The 21,832-nt window shown below is 42.1% G+C and overlaps 1 protein-coding gene across 2 annotated transcripts; it reads left to right on the top strand.

The window, feature by feature from the left end:
* Positions 1-501: 501 nt before the first annotated feature.
* adar (adenosine deaminase RNA specific) lies at positions 502-15,383 on the top strand. 2 transcript variants are annotated; one of them, XM_058647196.1, is made up of 16 exons: positions 502-613; positions 4,189-5,935; positions 6,143-6,456; positions 6,926-7,121; positions 7,372-7,565; positions 8,171-8,306; positions 8,477-8,715; positions 9,060-9,216; positions 10,085-10,253; positions 10,484-10,577; positions 10,697-10,813; positions 10,992-11,119; positions 11,202-11,384; positions 11,550-11,662; positions 12,112-12,239; positions 12,799-15,383. In XM_058647196.1, exons 2-16 carry the CDS (start codon positions 4,319-4,321, stop codon positions 13,121-13,123), a joined length of 4,110 nt encoding a protein of 1,369 aa, XP_058503179.1. In that variant the 5' UTR covers positions 502-613; positions 4,189-4,318; the 3' UTR covers positions 13,124-15,383. The 2 variants fall into 2 exon arrangements, with proteins under 2 accessions (XP_058503179.1, XP_058503180.1); XM_058647197.1 differs by lacking the exon at positions 502-613 and adding an exon at positions 1,743-2,079.
* Positions 15,384-21,832: the final 6,449 nt, after the last annotated feature.

Genomic DNA, 21,832 nt, shown 5'->3' with positions numbered 1-21,832 from the left:
ATTTTACATCAAATTAAACCTTGATTTCTTGGACTCTGAGTCAGATTCAAGTGATATGGACTTTGATTCTTCTTTTGTGACACAAAGTTCAACACTAGGGGCTCGAAACTTGATTATTTCATGATTTATTTCCTGAATAAAGGGGGAAGCAGAAAGTTATGTTGTTTCTGCCAAAAATTATCCACATTCAGTCATAATAATGAGAAAGTATCTCATTATTATGAGATAATAAGTCAGAATTGTAAGGAGGTATCTCATATACTTTCTCGTAATAATGACTTACTTACTGACTTACTATCTCATTATTATAAGTTAGTAATTGTTTATAATAAGTAATACATGTCATATACGTCATAATTATGACTTACTAATGTATTTTTATTACTCAAGTGGCGTAAACGGGCTCCATAGTGAGTAATATGAAGGACACAGCCGTCGGTAAAACAGCAAGTATCGGAACCTTGCCGCTGACATTGCGTCACTCATATGCGACGGGTTGCTGTTTGTGTGCGTCGCCGGCGTATGGCGTCACTTCTGCCGATCGTTCCTCTCACCGCATTAAAACATAACCACACTAACAGGATCCCACGGAGCTGAAAACCGCGAGTAGAAGGTGAATATTTCAGCCTGTGAATGGTCTGCATGATGTGTGTGGTTCTGGTGAAGAGAAGTGCATGTGTGTGTGGCGTTAGCAGACCTTTAAGGGACTGTGCTGCAGGCGCTTGTGTGGAAACGGAGAAGTGGTGCAGTGCCAGTGCAGAGCTAGCACGTTGCTGGCTAACGTTAGCTGTAGGAGGGACTTTGTCCGGCGCCACATCTTGTCCTTTAAATTTAAAAAGTCTGAACACGTTTGTCTGTACTGTTTCATTCATGTCGGGTTTATTCTGCCTCTAAGACTGTAGGCTGTAACTTTATATTTCGTCAGAGCACACAAAGGCCTTATTATCAGACAGGAGTTCACTTTAATGTTGAATAACCCAGTCTCACTCTCTTTAAATGAGTCGCAAAACAGAATAAACCTATCACATTAGAATCACCATCTCATCCCATCACATATGCCCAGTGTTTTATATAGTTTTATTTAACTGTTCAGTGTAACAGTTAACAGTCATGAACATGTATGCTACCTGCAGAAACGGGGACACTTTGTGAATTATAATTTATTTTCTTCTTTATCTTCTTTTGGTGTTTTATGACTGTTAATACCCTTAATGTTGCATCGCTTCCTCCATCTTTTCTACATATTCCACAAAGTGTGACATTAATGGGTGAATGAAGAAGACTTGCTTTTTTGTTTGTTAGATAGTTAGTTAGTCAAAGAACAATGTCTTTGCACGTGCTCAGGTAATTCTCGTATTTAACACACATTGTAGTAATGTTTTCCCCTTTATGTCATAATACTATTGCTGTTGTGAGATGTGGGCTTTTCCCAGTGACACTTTAACTGTATTACATTACAAACAAAATACAATAGTCTACGTCAGTTGTTGTTGAGGCAGCCTGGTCTCAACATCTGTATATACAGCACGTGTGAGCGAGGATGTCGCTGTAGCTCCGCACAGACAACACGCTTTACAAAGCACAACAGAGCGATGTTTTATCAAACTTAACAAACATGTCTGTACGTATGTCTGTGACTCTGCCCGCCCATGATGCGCGTCTGCAAGTCACGTGGTCCCAATAGAAACTAGAAACCTGTCCTTTCCCCCGAAAGGAAAGCGAAACTGTATTGACCCCATATTCCGTTTTCTTACACGAGGTGATGAGTGAATTTTCCCTAACTGTGGTGTAATGATTCAGCAACACATCACTGTAAACAGTTGTGCGTGGAGTTTATAAAAGGTAGCGACAGCTCTCTGGCTATTAATTGTTTTGGAAACGGAGACGTTGCTCATCCAAAGCGGAAAACGCTGCGCGTCGGATATTCGCTTTCTTTATTTGAATTATTTTATTTCATTAGACAGTTTAGGTTCTGTGGATAATAGTCATTCTAAGCTTCTGCTTTTTTTCCTACGTTGTCTGAGAATTACCACTTCCCACTTGTTACACCGCGGACACTTTGGTTTGAAGTGCATAAAGGTGAGATCCACAGTACACGGTGAGCGCACTGATCTATGTGCTGCCAGTTTAATTGGTGTGTTGCATTTGTACCAGGATTAATTCCTACTGTGCTAAATAATTCAAAGATCTCAGTGACAGATGAAGGGGTCACTTTGAACATCACAGTAGTTGACTGTTTAATGATATGACAGCATACTGTGTGTAAATAAAAGAGATGATTTGCCATCAGTTGTCTTCCCCATGCCTCTGCCCAGGCTCGTAGCAGTGCAGCATAATATTAGTGGATTTGGGAAAAGTCAGAGTTGCGATTTTGGTTGTCAACTGTTGCCTTACATCAGTGTCAAGAAAAGTCAGCTCCAGCCCCGTTTGTCCCCCAGGCTACTGGACCTGTCTGTCCATATTACAATGATACACCACTGTGTTCTCATTAAGGTCTATGTGGTGCTGACTGGACCAGAGGGGATGAAACCTGACTCTGTTTGAATGTCTAGTTGTTGTCAGTCTCTCTGATATAGACATTATTGAGTGTTGTCCGATATGAAACTTGAGTCTTAATCAATGTTTGTTGTACCATAGGAGGATATCAGGGATCAGTTTAACTATACAATCTGAAAAAGTTACAGAACTGAAAAATGCTTATCATTGCATTGATTAAAAATAAATATTTCTACTCCATTTACAACCTAATTTGTCATGTATTTATATCACAAGGTGGCAGCAGCATTAAACATTTATTCAGTGGACTGCATGTGTCTTTGCAGCAGTGATGAATGTTTGTTTCTTGAATGCATCTTGAAGCTGCTCAACGACATGCATCCATTTCACTATCTCTCAATTTGTGTGCTGGAGTGAAGTAAATATTTGAATATTCAGCAAATAATCTTATTGAATATTCGAATTGCATTTTGCGAGAAATGCCCAGCCCTGGTCAGAACTTCATTGATAAGTATACTAACATACTCCTACCTATTTAACCTTCCTCTTCTAAAAATAATTTCTAGCAGGCTGTGCACTGAGTGGTGTAATGCCGCCCTCCTCAGGAAAACATGTCATGCAGTCCTTTATGTTCTTCTGTCCTTGAATCTGTTCCTTTTGGGGCATCGGTGTGTCCAACTCCATGGATCTAGATCCAGCAATAATCTATTGTGACAGAAATAAAATGAGATGGTCACAAGCAGGACGAAAGACTGCATAATTAATCGCCGTCCTTTTACCCTGGGATTAAGTTTCATTATGGCTGGAAGAGACAGTATGTCACCCTGCAGTATCCTTCAAGTTTTGTAAGGTTATAATCTGAAAATACTCGACAGCATAGACAGCAGTGGTGCATGTCAACGTTTATCACCTGCAAAAAAAAATTCAGAACATTCTGGTATTTTTTTTCTTCCCTCCGTTTACTGCACTTCAGAAAGGCAAGAGGTGAAGGGTAATGTTAACAACCATATCCTTGAAGCTGGTATAGATTCAGTGACTTGTGAAGACACTTGAGCTGGCTTTCGGTTCACCAGCATTTCACACACTTGAATGTGTGTTTTTGGCTGGATTGATGGTGTCCCTCACAGTCTCGGCTGTCTTCACCATTCACTTATTTCTTACATATTTATAACATATTTGTGTTTACTAATTAGTTGTAATGCTGAGTCAGCATTTTGTTTGTTTGTGTGCAACTATTCTCATACTTTTTAAGGCAGACAAGGTAGCTAAAACACATTAGGTCAGGTTGGTCCCTTGTGGCAGTGTGCTCAGTCGCAGCGGCTCCAATCAACCCTCCATCTGACCTGGTAATTTTGTTGTGCAACTAAGTTGTATAATGACACAAGATCCTTTCCTTTCCCAGTTATTATCTTATTACTTTTGCTTTACTTTCTTCTTTCTCAGCTCCCACGCCACAAATTTACAATGTATGTGTGTCAGACATACCTGAGTGGAAGGATATTTTAAAAGTGGGTTTCTGTCATTATAATAAAAATTATGATAATAATAAATCATTATGCACAGTTGCTATCTCCAACTACATTTTCCAGCTGATTTCAACATAGACAGGCACACAGCAAGATGACTCTGCATTACCAACTGCATTTTCTGGTATTCTTCTGACCCTTTCCTTTTTTCTGTGTGCCTTTTTAGGTGCTCTCATTGTGCAGCTGGCCTGCCCTGACTTTCCATCAGGGTGAGCTGTTTTTGCCAAAGGACATAAACTCACACGGAAGCTGCACAGCCAGCTGCTCCGGCCCCCTTCACACTCACCCCCTGCGATATGAGCAGAGGTAGAGGAGGGCCTCCGAAAGAACAGTACCACAGATATCCAGCACCCCACTTGCAGGTTGAGGAGAATACCAGGCCTGGCCTGGCCTCACTCTACCCTAGAGCTGTCCCACAGCAGACCCAATCTTCAAATTACTACAACAATCCTGTAGCGTCCACACAGCACCCATTTACCTCTGTCATTCCCTCCGCCCCACCCATTCCAAGCCACATTAAAGCGGACCATCAATCTGTAGCATTTGACAGGTCACATAATCAAAATCACAGTCCTGGTCTCATTCCCCATTCTTTTCAGTCCAAACAGGTGGAGTTTCTGCTAGGACACATCTCTGAGGCTCCTCAATTCAGAGCCAGTCCACGAGGAGGAGGAGGCAGGCCAACCAGTTCCTCATATCAGTCCCAGTCAGGGCACATTAGCTATCCAAACCCAACCAACAGCCCATGGAATAGAGGAAGATATAGCCAAGACCAGAGTTTTGTTTATCCACCCATTGTAGGACCCACCAGAGGCCCCCAAGGCTCTCGTCACCCGAATCTAAACCAGTTACATGATCAAAGCTACAACCAGTACTCTGGCAGACAGTGGCGCAACCAGACTGACTCTTTGTCTGACAGATTTCAGAGTTTGTCTCTTCATCGGGACAGACCGAACAAAGGAGAGAGCTTTGGCAGACAGCCCAGTAGCTCGACATCTTCAAGCTTCAGTAAGATTAACATCACTCTCACTCCTGCCCACCAGGACCAGGTACACAGGGCTTTGGCTGCTTTGAGGCCAAATGAGAGCATATCTGCAAAATTGTTAGCCAAAAAGCTGCGTCTGCCCAAAAAAATTGTTAACAAGGCCCTCTACTCTTTAGAAAGCTCACAGAAAGCCTCTAAGCAAGGACTTCTCCCCCCTGAGTGGACTCTTTACAGAGAACCTCTCACATGCCAGGGCAATCAAAACTCTTTACTTCAAAGTCCACTTTGTGGCCAGTCTGTCAGTTTAGAACAACCTCTAATACCTAAATTCAAGGCTGAGCTAAAAACAGAAGCAGCAGAAAACAGGGAACAGGCCAAAGAGGAGGACTCTGACACAGAATCCAGTTTTTCCTACAGCTCTTCTTTAGAGTCATCAGAATCTGACGGATTCCAGACTCTTTCAAAGGGTCAGCACAGAGAGAAAAAACATCCCAGCTCTACCAACTCCCCTGATCAAGAAAGTCAGATTCCCATAATGACAGACCAGAAGGAACAAGTTCTTCAGTACCTTCTGAATTCAAAGGAGGCATCCGCTCTCGTCATAGCCAAAAATCTTGGTCTTAGGAATTCCAAGCATGTCAATCCAACCCTTTATGCTCTAGAGAAGCAAGGGGATGTTTCTAAGAATTCTGATGTCAACCCTCCCACCTGGGAGCTCTCCACCCACCGCAGAGAGAGGATGGAGAGGAACCTCAAAGCCACGCAAAGCACCCAAGCTGAGAAGAGTCGCATGGAGGTGGAAGTTATTAAAGAGGAGATAGTTGGAGGGTCCAATTTCCTGCCATCCTCACCACTACCACCTGTGGTAGGCCCTGAGCCAGTTGCTTTACCAGCGGCCTGGATGTTAAAGCAAAGTCACATTAAAGCAGTAGGTGAAATAATTCCCTTTTAAGGACAAACAAATCTGTGCCTCAGAAAAAAATAATAATATATAAACCGTCTTCAAAATTGTTGAACAACAACATTGAAAATCTCCAGATTATGCAGGCTATCATTGTACCTCACATTTCGCTGGGTTTAATAACCTAAGAGTTCATTGTATTTATCATTTTATCTCTTTGCTTTACCTCGTCAGGCTGACTCCTCGTTCCAGCCTCCCTCAAACCGCGTCAAAGCCATTAATGAAACAGAATGGGCCACCGACGACATCCCAGAATTCCTCAATGCCATTCGCAGGGAGACGGACGCTGAAAAACGGGCAGCAGAGGCCAATGCTGTAGGAACTGTCGCTGTATCGCTGGCTGCCCCGCCTCCCCTGAACCTGTGGGCTAAGTTACAAGAAGTGAGACTCAAAAACCCAGTCAGTGGCCTCATGGAATATGCCCAATACCTGGGCCAAAACTGTGAGTTTCAGCTACTGGACCAGTCGGGGCCTGCTCACGACCCAAGGTTAGTGACACGATATTCTCCCTTGGTGCAGGTGTTAGAATGAAAGGTTATCTAGGATTATTGTTGGCCTGTTCCTGCTGCAGTGTCAAATTTATTAGGGTTGCACAAGAGCCAATACTAACCCTGCTGAACGGATCTGATCCAAATGAAATACAGTGTAATTATACGTTTAATAAATGAAATCGCAACCTGGGTTCTGAGATACATTTTTAGTGCCATAGCAATCTTTCTACCATTAAAGTTTTCACAAACCTAAGCTTTTGAAGTTGTTGCTGTCTGTAAAACAAAAACCATTCATTCAAATTCAGTGAGAAAAAAACTGGCCTCAGTTGGAAGATAAGATGTTTCTCATTAAGAATGGAAATCATCTCGCTTGTTATGCAACACAGTGGAGTCAGATAATTGTAACTGCGTCTTTAATCATGTTTTGGACAGAGCGCTGTGTCTCATATCTGTATGTTTCCGTCAGATTCCGTATGCAGGTAATGTTGAACGAGAGGCTGTTCCCTGTCGCAGAAGCTTCCAGTAAGAAGGTTGCAAAAAAGGATGCTGCCGCAGCCACTCTGCAAATTCTTATTGGAGAGATGCAGGGAGAACCCAGCACCAAGGAAGAAGAACCCACTGACACATTGGAAAAACCCATCGATCCGCTACCAGACACCAGTGTTAGTCGTGTAAATTTGTGAATACCTTTAGGTTTTAGGTATATTAAGTATGTTGTAACCCAGTTTTCACCTTCATATTTTATTTCAAAAAATGTGCCGTTGTTCATGTTAGTCTGTAAATACAAGTCGTGTGCAGATCCCAACAAAAATACTGCAGTACAAGTAAAAGCTGATAAACATTATTTTAAATATTGCCTCCAAAAACATGCTTTAATGAATTGTATTTTATGTCTTTCTTCATGTGTACCAGGGTGCAGTTGAGAGCATGGGGGAAATATTTGAGTCCAATAGTGAGGAAATGGTGGAGGGACCTCGCCAGCCAATCTCTCGCTCTCTCCCTGGTGGCAAAAATCCAGTGTCGGTCCTGATGGAATACAGCCAACGCAGTGGAAACCCAATTGAATTCATCATGACTGGGCAGGCAGGCCCACCACATGACCCACGGTACTGCCTACGTCATCTTTCTTGGAATCTGTTCCTTTTAATATTGCTGTCCCCACACTGTTTTTTGTTATTAGCTTAATCGTGTTGTGTTTGTCTGCACTTGTTACTTAAATAAAGATGGGATCAGAGATTTTATGAACGGTTCATGCGGACAACCAGGTAATTACAAAGGAGTCGGATACTTTTTCCTGCCACCGTAAATAAAGTTTGTCTGTGGTCATATATTTTCTCCTCAGGGAAGCAGTTGATCAGTCATTTCTGTTCATTCTGTCCTCAGTGCAGTGCTGTGGTCAGCTGACAAAGACAGGAGTACCATGTGATCTAAGATCCATCCCTTTAGGCAGCTGAATGGCTGACAGATACAGTACAAATGTGTTTTCCTTCATTCTAAAAATGCCCAATGCCTCTGGTTCTTTATGCACCACAGGCTCTAGTGTTACAGTCACCCTGGCACATCTGCTTATTTATCTAAATTTAAGAAGTCTTCAGTCTGGAATAGTAACTCTCTTTAGTGCAGCATCATCTCAAATTCAGTTGCAAACCAGCTGAATTCTCTCTCTCTTTTACTCTGTCCACACCTTTTGCCTTCCCTCTCCTGTGTTTAGGTTCGTTTATAGGGTAAAAGTTGGAGAGAACTTGTTTGCTGAAGCCTCGGCTCCAAGTAAGAAGGCTGCCCGCCAGCTGGCAGCAGAGGAGGCCGTCAAAGAATTGATGGCTGACGGGAGATTACAGCTCAACAAGGTCTGGAGTGAAAAGCAGAGAATGACTGGAGTTATCTGAAATGATTTTGGAGAAACAACACTGGGAGAGAGACATTGCCATGTAACATCTATGACACTTTCCTGCTACCTTTGCCTCGTGACATTCACTTCTCTGTTTCTTCTCCCACCTCTGCCATTTCTCTTTTCCAGCCTCAGTTGCCCCTAGGCTCTTCTAGTGATGGTGATGGAAGTTGTGCTGGTACCACATGCCCCCCCTTGCCCCCTCTCACAGCAGATGAGTTGCGAGCAGCTCATGAAGCAGGGGTTGGGGACCTCATCAATTACCTGAACAACAACGCAGTGTCAGGTCTTTTGGAGTACGCCAGAGCCCGGGGCTTTGCTGCTGAGATCCGCCTGGTGGGTCAGTCTGGTCCACCACATGATCCTAAGTATGTTCTTGTTGCCTGAATGCACAGACAACCACACATTTAACATGTACTTCACATGCTCAAGAAAAAAAAGTGACTGGGTAAACATGCTTTGAAAAATATGTTCACTGTAGGATGCCCCATGGCTCACCGACCATACACTAAGGCGAGCTAGCGCCCACATGTAGGCCTTGGAGACCTTTGCTAGATGTCTTCCCCTTTTTTCCTCCCTGACCATGCTATGATCTGTCTTATCTAAGAACCTTTCTACCTATATTCAGTATATTTATGTTTTCAATTGGATCCTTGGTTCAAACCCATCAAAATCTTCTCTGATCACCTTTCTCTTTGCCTCTCCTGCTCAGGTTCACCTACCAGGCCAAGCTCGGTGGAAGGTGGTTTCCTCCAGTCTGTGCGTCCAACAAGAAGCAGGGAAAACAAGAAGCAGCAGATGCTGCTCTCCGGGTTCTTATAGGAGAAGCTGAGAGGGCAGCACGCACTGGAGAGCTTATCCCAACTGAGGTGAGAAAAAGTCACAAATCTTCAGGCTTCAATAGAGGAGTTGGCTTGCAACTGGAAGACTGTGTCCACATTCATATACAGTCATGGGAGCACATGATGAAATAAGATAAATAGTGGCAGGTTAGGAGGTTTTGTTGACCTTCATTATCTTCACCAAAAGATTTGCCTACAGCGAAACTGTAGTCATATGCAGTGACCTGGTTATTATGTGGGGAGGGCGACCGGGTGATGCCACTCTTGAATCGCACTGAGGGAGATTTTGTTTTTCATTATAATAACCCGCTCGTTGTACATCTCACTTATTACATGGCTACGTATTAAAAACAGTGACACAAAATATTGAAAAAGATTTTATTGATTTTGTGTTTGAATGAACTGTATAGAATTATGGTGGTGTTTTTGTTAAATGAACTGGTTTAAGGGGATTGCAGCTGCGACCACATCAACCTGTTTCAACCTGTCATCCATCTGTCAGTGAGCTTCACTTGCTTCTTCTGTGCTGTAGTTTTTTTGTCCACGATTTTCTCTTCATAACCAGTGAAATGTAAACCTTCAATCATAAATCCAATTTTTGAGTCTGTCCAAATGGTGTTTAGGTTTCCAGACTGTGCAGCAGTATGTTTCTGTTAACCTCCCTCAGTGGAGTAATCCATGGTCTTTTATATGATGAAAACAGTGTCTGCTTTCCATAAATAACAGATAATGGAACCTCATATTCACCAAGTTGTATAATAAGGCAATTTTATTCATATGTTCACACTCGACAACCTTTCTTTAGTGTCCGTTTGTCATTGGATGGCAAATAATAACAAATCTTTCTGTCAAATGCCTTTGCCTATTCTAACCGATCCTGTATTTGTTCCTCTAGCTTCCAGTGAGTGGCAGCACTTTGCATGACCAGATAGCAATGTTGAGTTACCAGCGTTTCAACGCCCTGACCACACGTATCCAGCACAGCCTATTGGGACGTAAGATCCTGGCCACTGTCGTGATGAGGAAGGGGGAGGGCCTGGGCACTGTTGTCAGCCTCGGGACGGGTACGTCCATTGTTTATTGTTTTTTTATGAAACAGAGAGTAAACATAATTGTGTGGGCAACAAATGAAAATGTGCTGTTACTGCATCTGTCTGTGAGATGTGTTTATGGACTTCTGAGTCATGCACTGTCAGAAAACAAACAAACCAAGGTCACTGCTGCATTGTTGTGTAATTGACATTCAAATGTCTGTGTTTTTTTGTTTATTTTTTGTCTTTTTTTTGTCTGTCAGGAAATCGTTGTGTTAAAGGGGAGGAACTGAGTCTTAAAGGAGAGACTGTTAATGACTGCCACGCCGAAATCATCTCCAGAAGGGGATTTCTTCGGTAGAAATAGATCTTACTCCTTTATCATAGTTTCTCACCTGGTCTAAAAATATCTTTGCCCAGTCCCAGTCTGCACGACATTATTTTTAGGTCTAACTCGCTGTCTCCTTTCCTCCCAGGTTTCTCTACAGTGAGCTGCTCAAGTACTATGACGGCGCAGGCGACTGTATATTTGAGCTCGGGGACGAAAACAAACTGCGGCTCAAACCTGACATCACCTTTCACCTTTACATCAGGTGGGAATACCGCATATTTTCTTTTTTGCTTGTCTCACATTCTTGTGAGACAATTCCTTGCATGGATCAGTCATTTTGCTGTGTGTCATATTAATATCTTATGTTTTGTCTTTTTTTTGTGTGTGTGTGTGTGTGTGTGTGTGTGTGTGTGTGTGTGTGTGTGTGTGTGTGTCCACAGCACAGCACCTTGTGGGGATGGGGCTCTGTTTGATAAGTCCTGCAGTGAGACTGGGGACGAAGTTGCAGGCCACCAGCCTCTATTTGAGAATGCAAAGCAGGGCAAGCTTCGCACCAAAGTGGAGAATGGTAAGAGATGAAACATAAACACCTGCCTTCATAAACAATGTGTACAAACGCATCGCATCAAGAGGTTTCTTGTCTGCACCAGGTGAGGGCACCATCCCAGTGGAGTCGAGTGCCATCGTGCCCACGTGGGACGGCATCCAGCACGGGGAGAGGTTGCGGACCATGAGCTGCAGTGATAAGATCCTCCGCTGGAACGTGCTCGGCCTGCAGGGGGCATTGCTCAGCCATTTTATGCATCCCATCTACCTGAAGTCCATTACACTCGGTAAAACAGCTGCTGTTGCACTGTCATTGTTATACACAGATGGAGAAGAGACAATGTAACCAAATTGAGAGTTGACATCTGTTCAATGAAATGAATGTCCGGGTTTACTTGACACTTCTTGTCTCACATTCCTGTTTTACAACGTGTTGTCCTGTTCCGTTACAGGTTATCTGTACAGCCACGGTCACCTGACACGTGCGGTTTGCTGTCGGCTTGCCAGAGACGGTGAAGCATTCTTCCAGAGTCTTCCTTCTCCCTTTATGCTAAACCACCCTGAGGTAAAGCACTAAAAGGTTCAGCAGCGGGAGACGATTGTCTCCAAATATAGACACAAATATTCCGTGCCAGTACAACAGATTCTTCATCGCTCATCATTAAATTTGACTTCCACCTGAGGTGTGTGTATAGTGCACCTCTGGCTTTCAAACGCTTCCCCGTTCTATCCCATTTTGGTAGACATGGATTGCTTTCAGTTACGCATCAGTGGAACGACAAACCGCCAAAAGACACACTGTGATGCTGGCATTGCACCCAAAACAACAAATTTAACACACTCTGTTTACAATAGTTGAACTCACGTTGACGTCTAACTTATGCTCTCTCTCTCTCTCTCTCTCTCTCTCTCTCTCTCTCTCTCTCTCTCTCTCTCTCTCTCTCTCTCTCTCTCTCTCTCCCCCTCCCTCCCTCCCTCTCGTCTTTTCTCCCGTACCACCTGGTTGGATTTAAGGTGGGAAGAGTGAGTGTGTACGACTCCACACGTCACACAGGCAAGACCAAGGAGTCCAGTGTGAACTGGAGTTTTCCAGACCAGAACAGTGTGGAGGTGCTGGATGGGACCAAAGGCAAACTGGACGGGTATGTAGGAAACTCCTTGGCAGCATTTTGTTTTTATTATGCATAAACTCAGATTTCCTGCATTCCAACAGTTGGTAGCAGTTAGTGAAGTAGGGTAAGAGTTGGTTCACATGCAGCACTGAAAAATGCATGAAAAACACACAGAAGAAGCCAAAGGTGTTTTCACGCTCCTGTCACATCTGCCATTACTAAGCAACCAAAACAAGTTAGCTGTTGAGATGACCAGCCTCACAGAATTCATTAACACATTACACTAAGACGAATAATCAAAACAAAGACGATGGGTTGTCAACACTGCTTTTCCCTCACAGGTTTGCTGCATGTGTGACAAAAATTTAACTGGCTCGTCTGTGTGCATCTCAACTAATTCAGGAGCTTAGTCTGGATGATGGAGTTTATTTCAGAGTCGAGAAAGACCAGTTTGAGAACAGATGCAACTGTGTTGCACGTTCACACAAATGACCCTGCATGTGAATCGCCCCTAAATGTGAAACCCTTTATTATTTAGACCAGACAAACTATCACAGTTGACTAAAGAATCCTATCGTCTGCCTTGCAGGAACAAACTGGGCATTTCCCGCGTGTCCAAATCCAACTTGTTCTCTCTGTTCCGCTCCGTGTGTCAGCGGTGCGGCCGCACAGACCTGCTCACCATGTCCTCATACACCCAGGCCAAGATGTCTGCCACATCCTTCCAGCTCACAAAGCAACACTTCTTTGAAGGTCTCAGTGCCCACGGTTACGGCGCCTGGATCAGCAAACCGCTGGAAGAGAAGAACTTTGAGTCAGGAGATGGAACCTGGAAAAATGGAGCCAGTCTTCCTATGGAATATGTCGGCAGTAGAAACGGAGCACCAGTGGAGATCAAGCAGGAAGAGGCGTAGAACAGAGCAATATAGAGCTGAAACAATTACTCGATTAATAGATTACTAAATTAATCGGCAACTATTTTGATCATCAATTAATCGGTTTGAGGCTTTTTTTTTCATGATTAAAACAAGATTTCTGATTGTTTCAGCTTCTTAAATGGGAATATTTTCTTCGTTTCTTTACAATGGCATTCCAGTGGTCATGCATTGACAGGGATTGCGTGATGTGGGTTCGTTAATGTAACGTGGGGAGTATGCTTTGTTAAGCAGTCCAGTGGGGAAGAAACTGTTCTTGTGGAGCGAGGTTTCGGTCCTGATGGACCACAGCCTCCTGCCAGACGGGAGTGATTGGAAGAGAAAGAAGAAAAGGACAATTAAACTATGCGTAGCCAGTGGCCAGAGCTGTATCGTCGGATTTGAACATAGTTAAAAGCTGTGCAGGGAGTGATGTGGAAACGTACGCGGTGAATTGAGAGGGAAACGGCAAGAGCAGAGCCTGATGGATGAATGGGATCACAGCAGACACACTGAGGCCGGGAGAGAAAATATATGCACTTCATGAAATAGGAATTGGTTTGAAGTCAGTAAATCATCACAGCAAAGGCTGCTACAAAACAGACCTAGCAAGAGTGAACCCGTCGGCTTTACTGCATTTGTCCTCGTCCTTTATGCGGATTATAACTGTACGTTGGCGTTACACTGTCGTTTCAGTTTGTCTTGTTTTGACCACTGCTTTGACAACTGTTGGTCGTCAGTTCAGCCTATGGACCATTGTAGCAGTATTTGCAGTTGTGATCGTTCCTCTACAGTCCCCTGTCATGAAGTGCTGATGGTTTTTTCGGCCGTCTGCGTTCTATGTCATCCGGCTGCTGCTTCATGACAACGGAAGAGCAGAAGGAACCAAGGATTTTCTTTTTACTTTTTTAAATAGCACTCATCCCACTTGGATGTCATCATGAGTACAATTGGAAATTGGTGTTTACTCTTGTACGTTAACAGCTTTACACAAGAACAACGTGAATAAAAACATTCACTGTTCAACTTTTCCGGTTCTGAGCTTTTACATTTGAAGGCTTCAAACCGGCCCCTTTCTAAATTAAACACGCTGTAAGAATGAACCTTACTGTACACCGTTTAGCTGCTCAGCCATCCACATAGTGTTGCTATGGTTTCCATTAGCACAGCATACTGTAGGTAAGTGCAGCCCTACCTTTAGTCCTATGGTTTCTCTCTGCTTTTGATGCTTGTATATGCAGGAAATACTGATGTCAAGATCCCAAAGCAGTACAAAATGTATTGTTGTCGTTGATTGTGTGTTTTTGAGTACGTCTCCTTGTTTTCCTCCTAAACATTTGGCCATGGTAGAAAGTCACGGAAAGTCTCCACTGACCGGCGTTTTTTTCTTTTAACGTCTCGATCCAAGAAATAAATGAAGACTTTCAGGTTCTCTTGCATGGCCAGTTGTTTACACCTCACCTGGGACTGCTAGGTGAGGACGTTTTTGTTGTTTAAGGAGAGTATGAAGTTTCTTTTTCTCTTGTTTTGGTTACATGTACATAGATGATGCAATATATACGTCAAGTTTATACAAATACATGTACACAGATGTACAGTGGGGTCCAAAAGCCTGAGTCCCTCAGATTTCCGTTGAGCTTGTGGTCTGGTAACTACAGAGAAAAAAAGCCATTCAAGTTAGCACTCCATGACACTAAACGGTCAAACATAAGGGTTTGTTTTGGTGTAGCCAAAACATAGCATGTAGAGCTATTATTTTACCAGCAGATGAATCTTTTAAATGCTTTTATGTGATGATGTTCCTCTGTAGACCAGAGTGACACCGCTCTGGTTGAAGTTTTATTAGTTCTCATTGCTGTAGTTAAAATTACCTTTCATATAAATGATCAGGAAGTTAGATGTGCGTTATCCAGCAGCTGTGATGTGAATTAAACGTAGACTCATTTTTAATCTCAGTAAAACAATTCCATTATGTTTTTTTACCTTTGTTTGACAAAGAGGCTGAAAAGAAGAACATGTATGCTTTTTGCTGCTGGACTCAGACTTTTGGATCCCAGTGTTTGTTTGAGTATGATGATATATACAGTATATATATATATATATATGTGTGTGTGTGTATTTGTATAGGTTTAATGTATATATTTTGTAAACCATCTAAATAGTTTTCTATAATTTTTCCTGATGTTTTAATCGCTGTTTTTTTTACCAATCCAGTTTGGAGAGTTGGACACAATAAAACAAGTAGTGATGTTTGAGTGGAGTCATGTGTCTGTGGTTTTTCTCGGATTGGATTCTTGTTGCGTTGTGTTGTGTGTTTTTCTGAAGCACAGGGCGTGCAGCCGTGTCGTCTGGGGAACGAGTTGGCTGAATCATATGGGACATTTCGATGTGGATTATAGATGTTTATTTTATAAAAGACGCTCTTGCTGCACCTCTGGTTCCGATTCTTAATCCGTTGTAAATCTTTGGATTACACCTCGGAAGAAGCGGTGACAGGCGAGAGATTCTTTGCTCGGGGTGCTGTTAAAATTGAGTCTGTCTCCTAACAGCTGCAGTGCCACTAAACAATCAGCAGATGGAAACATGTCCTCACCTTAAGGTTGGAGGCTGTGTGTGTGTGTGTAGTAGGTGTAAGTGGAGAAAAGAAGTAGTTTGCCACTGGTGACTTGATATTAATGGTGGATGTGAGCATTCTTCCAATCATTCATTTCATTCTTGAAACCTTTGAAATCTCTGTCCTCACAAACATGTCATTATGTCTATATTTCACAGGGACAGATTCTGCACGTAGGCGAACTGAAAACGGTACATATCATAGTTTTCATAGTGGATTCTGATTTGCAACACCTGTCCCTGAAAGGTTTTTTATGAAAATATTACATCGAGGAATAAAAGATGAGAGAGAGAGAGAGTTGAAACAAGGTAATGTAAAAGTATAGTATGGTTTAATGTATAATAGATTCCACTTTGGCATTGCACTCTGTAAGTGCTGCCACAACCAAGTAGAGCTGTCTCGTCTAATGAGAAAGCAAACTTGTAAAGAACATGTGGACAGCGAAGAATGCATGAGCGAAGAACCGATGAATCATTAGTGTGGTGAGTGAGTAATAAATCATGGGTATTAATGAGAAGGCATTAGTTATGTGTTGTAAGATTATAATACTGAATAAGTAAAGACGGCACTCTTGTAACTCACATGCAGATCAAAGACAAAAACAGAAACTGTCTTGGGCAGAGGTGACGATCATCATGAGCTGCATTAACACTGGAAATTTGGAAGAGCCATGAGAATGATGCACGGTTCAGTGCAGTCTTGTCTCCAGCCCTGAAGTATTACTGTATGTTTCCCATCAGTGAAGAAGATGATGGCAGGAACATTGCCAGCCAATCAGTGTAGTGCCTTTATAAATAGTTGTATTGATAATGCCCGTTTGACTAAAGCAGAACGCAGAGCAAATACCAACAACTACAGAAACTCCAGAGAGTGCTCAGTTTCCCCGCAGTGTCAATACTGTACACTCCTCCATCTCGTAAGGTTCACAGTTGTTAGTTGTTGTTTTGTTTGTGTGCGTCATCATGGATGAGGCCTTATAGAGTCTCTTACTGTATATCTTCAGCATGGACTGCTGTATGACTGCAGAAAGTGTGAGTGAAATGAGTAATATTTTCAATTTAGCATCGTCAGACATAATATGAAAAACCACACTGTGGGGGCCACAGTCTTGTTTGCCAACATTGAGTGCAGTTGTGTATTATTGAAATTACACTTTGTAAACAACAAAGTCTTATCATTTCTTTCTTGCCCAAAAAATTCTCTTATTATATCAAACATGGCCAAAATACATGTGTTTGATTTCACTATAATTACTATCGCCTGATTATCACTGAACTCAAATAATACAAACACAAATGTGCACAAAGACTATCTCAACCAGGGTCTCTCACACACACACACACACACATACACACACACAGCTGCATTCACACTGTCTCTGCAGTCGAGTGTTAGGACGGATGATCGAGTGAGAGGAGTGAAGCACAACGGAGGGATGAATGGACGAGTGGAAGAAAGTGAAATATTAGTCCAGACAGAAGGGCTTCAACAGTGCAATCGATGCTCGCCAATGGAAATAAATGAGAGAGGGGAAGAAGGGACAACATGAAGGGTCAGTGGGGAGAGAAATGGCTTAAAAACTTAACCTGAGAACCTGTGGAGTCTTTGCAAATTTATAACAGCAATCAAAGGTGTGTCATCATGGATGAAGCCTTATATCTTATAGCGTCAGCATGGCGTGCTGTATGACTGCAGAAAGTGTGAGTGTAATGAGTAGTATTTTCAATTTAGCCTCGTCAGCCATAATATAAAAAATGTCCCTGTTGTACTGACTGTTTATTTTGCCGTATTACAAAATAATGTATGTACAAACAGCTGTCAACAAAGCTACTGCCATGAGATACAACAGGTACAACAGCGGGGCCACAATCTGACAATCACTAAAAGAGTGTTTGACAACATGGAGTACAATCTTTGTAAACCACAGGATCGTACTTTAATATATATCTATGTCACTTTTTCATTTGAGGGATTTTTGGCGGCATGTATCTGTCACTTTGAGATATATATCAGTACAGTCATTTAAATTGAAATTGTATTATTCTATTCTCTTAATTCTTACACAGCACCTTACTTGAATTTTTAGATTTTTAGATTTTAAGTTTAAACTGTTCTTTTATTGTTTGGGCTGACCGGGTTCTGGAGAGACTGGAATTTCGTTCGAGCCTCATGTTCTAATGTGTGTTGGAATGATAATAAAGAATCCTGAATCTTGAATATAACTTCAAAAAAGTTGTAGTAGGTTGTAGCCAAAAGTAAGAATAGTTAGATTTTAGTGGTGATTACTTCACCAATTGTGCAGCTTTGGAGGAGTCAGTCTTGTATCAAGTACCTAAAAGTGATACTCGAGTAAAAGTACAAGTATCTTACCAGAATATGACTTTGGTAGGAGTTGAAGTCATTTTTTTTTTATAATATTACTTAAGTAAAATCTTAAAGTACAGTATATGACATTTACTGTACTTAAGTATTGTGAGTTGACACTTAACCAGTGTGTGAATGGGTGAAAACTGTAGTGTAAAGCAGCTCATCAAGACTAGAACAACTCTATATAAATACAGACCATGATTTTATTTGGTAGTGATGAGTAACAAAGACGGATAGAGGAAGATGTAGTGGAGTAAAAGGAAAATATAAATATAAAAAACAAAATAAAGTACAAATGCATGCATTTGAACAACATTCAGTGACAAAGTATTTGTACTTAGTTATATACAGTTTCAACACTGGTTAGAGGTTTGCATTCTTTCATAATGCTACATTACACACCTTAACTGCAGCATGTACCTGCTCACTGAGCATCTTCTCAAGTATCTGCAGGTGAAGCACTACTAGACCCATGTGCTGTCACTTATAAAACATTTTTTTTATTGTATACAGATGTGTTTGTTGATCTATGACTCACTATACATTATAAAAGTGTCACACTTATACTTAAGTCTAGAGTGAATGTTACAAACAAACAGTTTGGCCTATGATGAGTTGGCTTAAAATCGTTTTTGTCACTGTATTTGCTGATGCCTGGCTTTTGTTTTCGCACCACAAGCAGATTTACAGTTTTGTCCTTGTTTTTTTTTTGTTGTTGGTCTATTTACATAATTGCCGGATGGATAGCCATGAAATTTGGAACAAATACTTTAGAAAATCTGCAGACGTTTCCTCTTGCACCATCATGAAGTAAACATTTTTGTTTTAAAGTGAAATGTTGGACAGATTGCCGAGCGGATTTTATGGCATATGCTGATATTGTCAGTCCCCTCACAAATGTTTAGTTTTATTACGAACGGGTTCCAGCACAACAAAAGTGACGCACTTAAAAGACACAACTTTACTTTAGAGTCTTTGTGAGCCATTTTGTGCTTTTACACACTTATATATAGTGTATTGTGTTGTGATGCCTTTTTAACTACAGCAGATCATGTGGAGCAGCTATTCCCCTTAAAGGTCCAGAATTAGTGACATCTAATGGTGAGACTGCAGATCGGAACAAACGGATGACTCCTCCACTCACTCCTCGGGGAACTACGGTGGCTGGTTTGCCTCCTAAATGTTTTCATTTCTCAACTTTGCTCTGTATTTTAGCCTATTCCCCTTTTAAAATTGTCTTACTAATGCAACAGTGCTTTTTAACAAGTTTTTTTTAGTTTATATAGTCCAACATCCCAAATAGAAATTGCCTCATAGGGCTTTCAGTCTGTACAGCAAGTGACACCCTCTGTCCTTAGACCCTCACATCGAGTGATGAAAAAAAAAATGGAATGGAAGAAACCTCAGGAAGCTCTCCCAGGTCGGACAGACAGACGTGCAGTAGGTGTCACAAGTTCAGCAGATTACAGACAAAACATCACATTTACAAGAGCAAGAAAGAATGGAAAATACAGAAATGTAAAATATAGATAAATAGCAGGACTGTGTAAGAGACTGCTGACTCAGGTAGTCTGCAGTTATCTCTTTCTCTCTCACACACGTGAAACTGTTGTTAACCAGAGTTACTTTCTGAACTATTTTAACACCTCTTAAAAGTATCAGTCCAGCTGCAGGCATACTTAGTCAATTGCCTCTTCAATCAAGGCTGACACCCACACACACACACACACTGAGCGTACGATAAAGCATCCCTTTCGTCCTCAGGCTCAAGGCCTTGACTCCACTAGCACCCTGTGCTTTAAAGTGCCCTACATTTGACTGGTGGGTGCAGATCAGGGGAGTTGTCACACAATCTTGTTTCCCAACAACGTTGACTTTCCTCCCCGTGAACAGACCAGAGGCGAGTGTTCAGTGAAGAGGAGAACACGTGCAGACAGCAGGGTCATGCAGACGCTAGGATTAGAAGAGGGATGAGGGAATAGCAGACCAGATATGTGAGCTCCTGTCTATGTGTACATGTCATATTGTTCAGGGATTCAGATGGACCTGCTGTTGTGCTCATTAGCGGCTGCTGCTGCTGCTGCTGCTGGTGTGTGACAATTGGCCAATCAGTGATTTGCGGGGGGTTTACAGCGTGAAGACTGAACCGTAACTGGTGGCTGAAGAGCTTTGTGTGTCTTTTCCCTCTCCCGTGTTACCGCTCGGCTGTTATGAATGCATTAAGGAAAAAGTAGTCGTTAGGAAGGAAAACAGGCTCTGAATGCAAAAACAACAGGAGATGTGTGTAAATGGGAATCCAGCGGGGGTCAAGTTTGATAACAAGTTCTTCTTTTAAAAAGCTTATAATGATAGAAAGTTGTTGTGTGAGACAAAAGAAAAATGGAGGCAATCTTCCAGTAACAATTTAATAGGCATGAAAAGATGAAGAATAGATCTAGAGATCAAGATTATTATTTCTTTGGGCCATTGTTGATATTGTTTTTGTGTTAAAGTGGAGCCTTTCATCTACACTCTGCGTTGAATTGATTTGTATCCACAAGCCTCCAGAAAATGTGCACAAACATGGGCACATGTCCATGTTTGGACATACTTGCACAGACACAGAGGACAAAAGGTGAAAATGTTGCCAATTTTTTTAATGAAACATTAACATAAATCACTGTAAATAAAAAAAAAACTTACCTGCAATGACTGGGAAAATGCATGATCCCACTTCAGCCACTTTAAAATACACTATGTGCACACAAGTATTCAGACTCCTGACCATTCTGGTGCACCAACAGGGTCTGCACTGACATATTTCAATACACATACACTACTTTAATATGGAGTTGGTTCCCTTTTTGCAGCTTTAACAGCTTCTACACTTCTTCGAAGACTTTCCTCAAGGTTATAAAGTGTTACTATGGGAACCTGTACCCATTCATTCTGTAGAGCATTTATGAGGTCAGGCACTGATGTTGGACGATAAAACCTGGCTTAATCTCAATCTCAATCTCTGTTCCAGTTCATCCCAAAGGTGCTCGATGTCGTTGAGGTCAAGGTTCTGTGCGGGCCAGTCAAGTTCTTCCACACCAAACTCATCAAACCATGTCTTTATAGTCCTTGCTTATAGAAAATGGTTGAAGGAAGCATAGCATTGTCCAAAATGTCTTGGTACGCTGGAGCTGATTGTCCTTAATTGGAGATAAGAGGCCTAGAGCCCAAAGTGTGATTGAACCTCCTGCATTCAATACTTTTGTCCACGTAGCTTCAGAGAGACGGGTGACCTGATGTCCTGAATGTTGAAGTGACAGGAGAAGTGCGTTTGAGTGGAAATCCAACGGCGTCACTGTGCTGCTGACTCGCGGTCTTTAGTCAGCAGACAGCTGACGCAAACCCACATTCAGTACATCAGCATCACAGCACTCTGCCATCGTGCTGACACTGTGAAAGTGCAGTTTGCCTCTAAACTCTTTATAGACACTTGCATGTATTAGTAACATGACGGCTTCACACACTGCTCTGCCGTCAGGAGGGAGATGTTGTCTTATAGCATGATACCATCTCTGTCAGCGCTAGTTTGATAAATGTGCCTCAGAATAAGTCAGTGTCAGTGCGAGTCAGTCCGTTCATTAAAAGGACACGGTTGTTTTGAGGCATTTTGACACTTTAAGAGGAGAGCGGACACATTTATGCACAGCTTCGCCATCATCCCTCCAACCCTTCGGAAATCTGCTGTTCTGTAT

Source organism: Solea solea, chromosome 13, assembly GCF_958295425.1.
Source record: "Solea solea chromosome 13, fSolSol10.1, whole genome shotgun sequence".
Taxonomy (NCBI): domain Eukaryota; kingdom Metazoa; phylum Chordata; class Actinopteri; order Pleuronectiformes; family Soleidae; genus Solea; species Solea solea.
The sequence above is the reverse complement of the archived record's forward strand: the minus strand, read 5'-3'. Positions and strand labels throughout refer to the sequence as shown.

Coding starts and splice junctions, on each gene's coding strand:
- adar (XM_058647196.1), top strand. CDS start 4,319: ATGAGCAGAGGTAGAGGAGGGCCTCCGAAAGAACAGTACCACAGATAT. Junction 8,307..8,476: donor GGAGATTACAGCTCAACAAG/GTCTGGAGTGAA, acceptor TCTCTTTTCCAG/CCTCAGTTGCCCCTAGGCTC. Junction 10,254..10,483: donor TGTTGTCAGCCTCGGGACGG/GTACGTCCATTG, acceptor TTTGTCTGTCAG/GAAATCGTTGTGTTAAAGGG.